General features: G+C 43.6%; 1 protein-coding gene across 1 annotated transcript; it reads left to right on the forward strand.

Moving 5' to 3' along the window:
- Positions 1-1053: 1053 nt before the first annotated feature.
- On the forward strand, positions 1054-8561 carry TNFSF10 (TNF superfamily member 10; the record flags this gene model as incomplete). Its single annotated transcript, XM_080349728.1, has 5 exons — positions 1054-1179; positions 4919-5071; positions 6597-6639; positions 7316-7432; positions 8113-8561. 5 exons carry the CDS (start codon positions 1054-1056, stop codon positions 8559-8561), a joined length of 888 nt encoding a protein of 295 aa, XP_080205854.1.
- Positions 8562-8883: the final 322 nt, after the last annotated feature.

The raw sequence follows: 8883 nt of genomic DNA on the forward strand, positions 1-8883 counted from the left end.
GCAGCCTGTGTGAGATAAGGGTATCAAAACCGCAGTGAAAGTCAATGGACGCATCCTAAATCATACACACGCTTTTGGAAAACTTCTATCCAGGCTCAACAAGTTTGGAGAACAGTTTGCAAGGAGTCTTAAAGGTTTGAAAGCTAACCAAACAACCCCCAAAATGACTTCAGATAAAGAAAGAACGAAATGTAGAATCATAGAATAGTTTGTGTTGGAAGGGACCTTCAAAGCTCATCTGGTCCAACCCCCTGCAGTGAGCAGTGACATCTTCAACCAGATCATGTTGCTCAGAGCCCCGTCCAGCCTGGCCTGGGATGTCTCCAGGGTCAGGGCATCTACCACCACTCTGGGCAACCTCGGACAGTGTTTCACAACCATCATTGTAAAAAGTTTCTTCCTCATTTCTAGAATGAATCTCACCTTGTTTAGTTTAAAACCGCCACCCTTTGCCCAGCCGTAACAGATCCTGCTAAGATGTCTGTTACCACAGACCTGATGTTGATGTTCTGTGACATTAAGCATGGGGAGAGAAGCAGTGGTACCCTGAGGGGTTGCAATGGCAGCACTGGACTGGAGCTCACGGCACCTTTCTGCCATGCACCAACTCTACGGGAGCTACAGAAAAACACAACCCAGCGGGGAGGCAGGAAACGCGCGCTTAACCACAGCCACAATGTCTTTTAAAAAGTCCGATTGCCACCACGACGCTCAGAAATGCTGTGAAACCTGACGACTGGCAAATTACCCCCCCACAACCTCGGGGGTGCAGGCAGGAGCTGGAAAGCAGCACCCGCACCACCCCCGCCCGGCTCGGCGGGACTGGACGGGACAGACGGGGCGGGGGGACGCAGCGTCCCGCCCGGCAGCGCGGGGCCGGGGCCGGCGGGGAGGCGGGGAGCGGAGCGGGGTGTGCGCCGGGCGGGCTGCCGGGGGCCGCACTTCGCCGCGGGACAGCGGCGGGTGAACCCCAGCCCGGCCTGGCCCGGCCCGGCCCGCTCCGCCGCCGGAGGGAACAGCGCAGCGCTGCGTGGGGACCAGCCCTGCCCGGCCATGATGCTGCCCGCGGCCGGTCCCAGCCCCGGGCAGACCTGCGGGGCCGTGCTGGTCGCCGCCGTGCTCCTGCAATCCGTCTGCGTGGCCGTCACCTTCCTCTACTTCACCAACGAGCTCAAACAGGTTGGTGGGGGCGGACAGCCGGGGGGACGCCGCTCTCTCCTTTTCTCTCCCTTTATTTTGGCCAAGGAAAGGATGGAGGGATGGAACCCTTGCTCTGTGCAGAGAGCGACTGTCGGCGATACGGGCGGACCTGCAGGGAGTTGAACAGTGTTTGTGCAGCAGGAGAGCGGAGCTCTCTCCAGACAAAGAGCTTCACTCTCTGTGTGCCTGCTCCTTTGTCTGGGCTCGCCTTGGGCCGTGCGTGTGCACGCAACGGGATCTCTTAAGGAAAGAACAATTAAGAAGTTTTTGCCCCCCCTCTCCCCCCCCCTTTTTTTTAAGTTATAGGGGGTTTTTTTGCAGCGAAGTAGCAAATGTGCTTTTCATTAGAGCGCCGAACTTGCTGTCTCATCACATTGCGGTGCCCCATCAGCACGTTAGTAGCGCCCGGGGCCCTGACTACACCTTCAGCCTCTGTCAACTGGATATTCGTGTAAACAACAGGGGAAAACGGCAGACAAAACTGAGGTGCCTTTTAAATGTCTCCTCTAGGAAAATACCTAGTTTTAAGACAGTGACTAATCCCAAAGGAACTTCACCCAGACAGCAAACACCACTGAATTCCTCAGAATGATTGTAAAATATGCATTGTATAGTCTAGATGCTTTGGGCTCCTTGCAGCCACCCTTCAAGCCTGCTGCTTAACTCCTTCCTCCTCCTGCAAAAGGTGATTTGCATTCCAAGAAAATCACAGTTCGTTGATAGTCCCGTGAGCCTTTATGTGTGTGGTCCTGCTTTTCTTTGATGCCCTAGTTAGTAATGAGGGTTTACCCAAGTATCTTGCATGAAATTTACAATCCTGCTGTAAGTTGTACTAGTGTGTTGCTCTCCCTGGCACAAAGGTAAAGCTAACTGCAGGTAGGTATAGTATGGTTGTACAACTTCAGAAAATATTACGTAATTATAAAATATTATGTTACCTGTGCATTTATTCCACATCAAATTAAATAGGTGGAGTCGTCTAAGATGTCAAAGACTCTGAAGCAAATGTTAAAGGGTATACAGTATTCTACAATATAAGCCAATGCTCATACTTTGGAAATTTATCAAACAGATTTTCCTGCTAAGTTTATAGCTGTGGTTGTCCCATATTTGGTATAATGATGAAGTCAGAGAGATGTGTTGATTTTATGAACTCGGGTTACATAATATTGACAGTGAAGAAAAATATATAAATGCATTATCGTCTCTTCGTGCATACAGTTCAGAGTCCTTTGCTAACAAGCTTGCCAATGTAAGTAATTAGTAACCACACTTATCTTTCCCTTCCTTCTATTCAAATATGTACACCTAGGACACAACCACAGCTAGTGATACTTGCCCAAAATACAACTCACTGTTTTTCCATTGTAAGGAGCCTGTATATGGTGTGAAAAGCTATACATCTGCCCACACTGAAATTCTGCTGGGCTACAAAGTAAGGTTGCTGGCCATGGAGGGGATACCTTAACACAGATTCTTGCATGTGCCATCTGGTACACAATAAACAAGGAAAAGGCTTATCTAGAAACAGTCTGCCACCCCACATCCACATGGTGCATTTGGAATAAATCTCAGAAGATAAATTGGGTTTTCATCTGCCCATCTTTCTTCCCTTTGTTTTTTACAATATGCAGTTTGTCTCTCTACAGCTGTAGTAATATGAGTAGGGTTACAAATATGACCATTTGTTTAACAGTTTTGCCATGGGAGGAAGTGCTGAGACACAAGCACAATAAAGTTCATTATGCTTCAGGATACAGGGCTGCAAGGAAAATATCCTCAGACTTCCTTCTGTGGCAAAAACATAGCCCATGTACTACTCCTAGAATAGGAGAGAAGGTTTACAAGATAGGGTTCCTGTTGGATTTGGGTCCTCAAAGATTTCAGTGCTACAGATAAGCCTCGTTTGCATAAGTCTTACAACACACAGATGCCTTGCTTTCTCTACCCATAAAGCAGAAATACCAATTCTTCAGTACCATATGGTACTGAGACAACGCTGCATTCCCTCAGGATTTCAAAATACTTCTGATTTCTGTTTGCTTCCAGATTGGAGGGCAAAGCTCAGAGGTGAGCTGTAGCAGATCTGGTAAGGGAAAAAAATAGTATCTCATCTGGTCACATATTTATTTTTAAAACTCATCGAACTGCTTTGTTATAGAAGCTCGTATAGTTAAATCTGTCAGAGCCCTTAGTTTTAACTGTGTTCTTACCTTAATAAGCACATAATTTTAATCACTTTAAGTGAGTTCTTGAAACAAGAAACCTGATTTAAGAATATCACGGTACTCCTCAGCAAAGACAGAAACCTTCATGAACACTCATAGTGGTGGCCCTGTTTCACTTTGATGCCCACAAAAAGTACAGAATCGTTTAAAGTAGTAGATAAAACTCAATAGAGTCTGCTGCTGCGAACTAAAGGTGGGATTTGCAGGGTAATATGGGTGAATTCTCCTAATCTGAAGCATGGAATCTCTTCCTAAAAGCCTTTGTTTTCTAACAGGCAGGAAAAGCAAGGAGTTTGAAGGAGGAGGTGACTCAATTTGTTGCTTTTAATACCCCAGTCTCAAGGACAGCTGAAACTGGTACCTGTAGAATAAATGTATTTGTTTAGCAAACCAAACCAACCTTCTTTAACATAAGAAAAGTGACATTTAAATGTTACAAGAAGTCCATCTGAATGCTTTGCATGTTTAGTGCTGATTGCTCGCTCTTCCAAGTTCCTGCAGTCCTTTGCTGGCACAACAAGCCTTGCTAGTTTTTACATGAGAGCTGATACAGCAGCAACTGAGTTCGGAGCAAACCAAGCAAACAAGGGGCTGATCTCTGCTGGCATGGACTGGAGGCAGAGCAGGTTATGTGCTCTTGTATTAACCAACAGCACAGGTTATGTGCTCTTGTATTAACCAACAGCGCCAGCTGGAGTTGTGTGTGTCGCCTTGCTCTTGGGAAGAGCTTTCTGCTATGGTATAGACTCTCCCAGCCAAGTTCCCTGGGAGCCAGCAGTTCTGCCACTCTCTTCCAACTCCCTTTATCAAAAGAAAATGTGCCTTCTCTGTGACTAGAGGGTATAGACATCTATACAGACATATAGATATAGGACCATGCCACAAGCATTCAGCATTATAATTTTGCTTGGACTCAGATGTCATCTCTGGTATCTGGACTTTGTTCTGGACTAGTAAGTCAAACAGAGTTATGGAGAGACACCAAGCTGCATATGGGGAGGGTATGGTTTATATATATAACAGCAAAAGCCTGGATTATAAGTAGCATTGGCTGAAAAGACAGAACAGAAAATATTTTTAGGTCTGGTATTTGATTTCAGCCTCAATAATTTGTGAAGAAAAATCCCTTGTGCAAAAGAAATATTTTAACACACAGAACTAGGGAGACTAAAGAATTCACATCATTAGTGATTTGGGTATTGAATTTTCACAAAGCTTCTTTAGTTGAGTGCTGGACATCAAATTTATGTCCGTGGACATAATGTAAATACATTTTTTGTATATTGGGTATACCATCTTAATTAAATAAATACATAAAATCAGTATGAATTACACATGCTATCTCTATAGTCATAACTTGTACTATACAAGCAAATGTTTTAAGGAAAAGTGAGCATGTTCCTAAGCGCACTGAATTTAGTGACATACCACAGCTGAACATCTGCAAGCACATCACAGGTGTAAATTCCTGGTTTTCCCTTCTGCTGCAGCTCCGGGACACGTACTCCAAGAGCAGCATCGCTTGTCTCACTGGGGAGGAAATGGGAAATTTCATCCAAAACTTGGATCTAATTGAAAGCGAAGACAGAGCGGCTGACCCCTGCTGGCAAGTAAAGTGGCACCTGGGAAAGTTAATTAAAAAGGTATTTGGGAACCAACATGCTGAAATAGTGCTGCTTGGTGACATTACAATTTGAAGAATCCTAATAGCAGAATAAAGGGAAGCTCTCAGGTTGTTTTATTGCAAAGCAATAGCCAAGCCACAGCTTCAGCTGCAGAGTGCTTGCACTGAAGCAAAAAACCCCGTGATGGTGGTTTCACTAGACGCAGGAAATAATAAGGCAAACACAATCAGTTTTTACTAAGCTAATTTCAGTGACAGATTGGCTTATCTCAGGGTAGGAGTGCTTGACTTGAGCTTGTTTTCTACCTGGTCATAGAGATTATAGTGCTGGCAGAGGTGTCACTCCCTCTTTGGAAATACACGGAAAGTGGCATGAAAAGATGAGATGAAATGTAACATGGGAAGAGGCAAAAAGATGCCTGAGGAATGCTCTAGCCATAAGCTGTGTAATGGATTAATATTAGGGGAGGAAAGAATGAGCGAGCACACAGCATCAGGCACAGCACCTTCCCAGCTCAGCATTCAGAGAACACCATCTACTGCATGACTTACAATACAAATAATTTTGGCTACACAGAAGAAAATAAGCCTGGCTGCAAAATCAGAAAGGCTAAGATCTTCTGCAGTGATTTTAAAAATCTCGTCTCCAGCACATAAAAAAGCTCATCCATAAAAAAACACTTCCGATTGAAACTTACCTGGTAAATCTTGCAGCCCAAAACAGGTGCTCTATTTGTATTCTGAGATCTTGGTTCCTTTGGTGGAAGTTCTGCCAGTAAAGTCCCCAAACTTCTGCATAAAGAAAACATGTTTTTATTTAGTGGACATTTACACATCTAATATACTTACTAGTTCCCTGGTTGGTTAAAAAAAGATAGCCTGGGTGCCAGAAATAATAATTAATGATAATGATAATAATGTTAATAATGATAAAGGATAGATGGATGGATGGACAGATAGATAAATAGAAATGGGGCAGGTCAGAACCCATCAGTAAGTGTCAATACAGGGCCCGTGTTTGTCACCCAGGTAAATCACCTCAAACTATCAGCTTGCTGCAGCTGCACAGTGGTCGGTAACCAAACCAGTTCATTTCAGGAATCAGCAGTCACAAGGAAGGTAAATGCACAAAGTAAAATATGCTGGCTTAAGAGCTTAGACAAACAGAGGTATAAAAATTGAAATTTAATTTCTCAGAGCTAAGATCTCACAGAAGTGCATGCTGCCAAGTATTTGCAAATTGAAGCTGATGCTTGTACACTATATCTCTTCTTATTTGAGAAAAGCATGAGGGTCAGATTTTCCAACACACTAAAAGTCCAGATGGCTGGGCTCTCTTGAAAATGTTTTCCTATGTATTTCATTACAGGAAAGATCTTAGTGCAGAAATATTTTATTATAACAAATGAATAGGATTTCTTTTTGTTTGCTTGTTGATCAAATCCAGAATACTCTTTGATCGTAAGTTTGAGAAAAGCATCTTTTTCCTGCACCTATTAGTTTCTGTTGAAAAACTAATTCATTTTCTCTGTGTTTGTTGGCAGATGATGTCAAGAAGCTACGAGGAAAACATATCTGCAGTCAACGGTATTATAATAATTTTATTATCTGTGGCACCTGATGTATAGTGACTCAAGGAATTTTTTAGAAGTGCAGAAGACACTGACTAAGATCTTGTACTGGCAGCAAGTCATTGAAAAATGATTACCTATTACTACAAGGCACATTTTCAGGAGCCAGAAATGTGGTCAAGTGGGTAGAACAAGGTAACTAGGGTGGATGCAGAAGACTCACCTTTTGGACCTCAGTCCCACAGTGTTACAGGGACATTTGAACAATCTGCTCTGCTGGGAACAAGCAGCACTGAACTGCTGTAGGTGTAGATCACTTCAGGAATAGCTCTGCTGATGCTCATACAGCTCTAAACACATAGAGCAAAAGCATTACAACCTCCAAGTGGAAATTCAGAGTGAAGATTATGAATACTTAACCATAAAAGATAACGAGCACGAATGCAAAAATTTGGTGCTATGAGTTATTTTGAAGTGTCCATTGGTAATTTTGGAGTGGGAGGGATGAGAAAAAGAGGCATATAAAGACATGTCAAATTTGAGCCTTAGTAGCCAATATATAGCATTCAGTCTGAGTTAGTCAATTACAAAAAATGACATATCTATGCCTTAAAATCAGGTGGAATGGGACAGAAGTTGCTTGCTAACATTCTCCCTCCTAACGTGAGGCTCCTTTTCTCATCTCCCCTCAGCTGACAGGACGCTGACGCTGTCGCAGACCGATGGGCAGCAGCCGCGTGGTCCCATCAACAGGATTGCGGCACATCTGACGGGCAACAGCAACAGGAAGAATTCCCTGTCCCCACGCAGTAAGGAAAAGCCTTTAAAAACAGTTAAAGATCACAGAAATTACTCTCAGGTTGCTAGCCTGGTGTTTACATACACTTTTTAATACATGCATTGAGTTAATAGTGAGAAACAAATAATGAAAAAGTCATCTTGCCCCAGACAATGTTTTTTTCAGCCAGTTCTCGCAGAACAGGGAGAAGCCTGTACCTGTGGGTACCTGCCTAACTTTTTTTCTGGAACCTTCATTAGGGGAAAAGAAATAATAGCCTTCTTAATGTTAAATTTTCCTCTTTTCTTTCCTTCAGTTTCCTTCTGTTAGTTGTGAGTCCCAGCTGCTATGGTGATAGACCCATTAGAAATGTGAGACAGAGACAGGAGAGACTTGACATTCAGGCCATATTAGCGAAAGGCTTGGTAGGGTTTCTATGGCTCTGGAGACTATCAGACAGATAGATATTTTAAATCTGTTACTAAGGAGCAACATGATGATTTTTCTCTTATTTGGGAGCACAAAAATTAAAAATAGTTCATATGAACAGCTTACTTCTGGACCTTCAAAGTGTTTTGAGAATGGACCTAATAGCCACTGGGAAGAGCAGGTTTCATTACTTTGTTGTTAAAAAACAGGCTCCCTGACTAGCAGACACCTGGCTTCACTAGCTAGCTTTTAATTTAACATTTTCTCTCTTCTTTTCTCCAGTAGATTCCTCACCCAGGAGAGGAAATGGCCAAAAAATAAACAACTGGGAATCGTCAAGGAAAGGCCACTCCTTCCTTTACAATGTGGAACTGAGAAATGGCGAGTTAGTGATACCCCAAACAGGCTTTTATTACATCTACTCACAAACTTATTTTCGTTTCCGTGAAAACGAGAACGAGGATTCAGATTTGTTGGCACAAATCAGGAACCCCAAACAGCTTGTCCAATATGTTTACAAACTGACTAATTACCCAGAGCCCATTTTGCTCATGAAAAGTGCAAGAACAAGCTGCTGGTCTAAAAAGGCAGAATATGGACTTTACTCCATCTACCAAGGTGGCGTGTTTCAGCTGAAAAGAGAGGACAGGATTTTCGTCTCCGTCAGTAATGGTGACATAGTTGACATGGACAAAGAAGCAAGTTTTTTTGGAGCCTTTATGATTGCTTAAAAGATTAAAACCATGCTCCAAAGAAGCCAGTTTTCCCGGTCAGGACCAACATAAAATTCTATAAAACAGGGGATAACAAACAAACACAGTAGTGATACCAACAATACCAGGCTCCCCTTTCTCAGCTCACTCAGCGCGAGGTCTGACCGTACCAAATACTCTCCCAGCAGCTGGGAAGGAGTGGCAGCCGCTGCCGATGGTGACACTTTGTGCAGGCATGAGCACCGCAGCTTGCTGCCCAGCTAAGCTGGGGACATGCAGGGATGTCACCTGCCACAGTTGATCCCTTTGGCTGAGAACCCCAGGCAGGTTAGACCTCACC

This window comes from Nesoenas mayeri, assembly GCF_963082525.1.
Source record: "Nesoenas mayeri genome assembly, chromosome: 9".
In the NCBI taxonomy this organism is placed as follows: Eukaryota; Metazoa; Chordata; class Aves; order Columbiformes; family Columbidae; genus Nesoenas; species Nesoenas mayeri.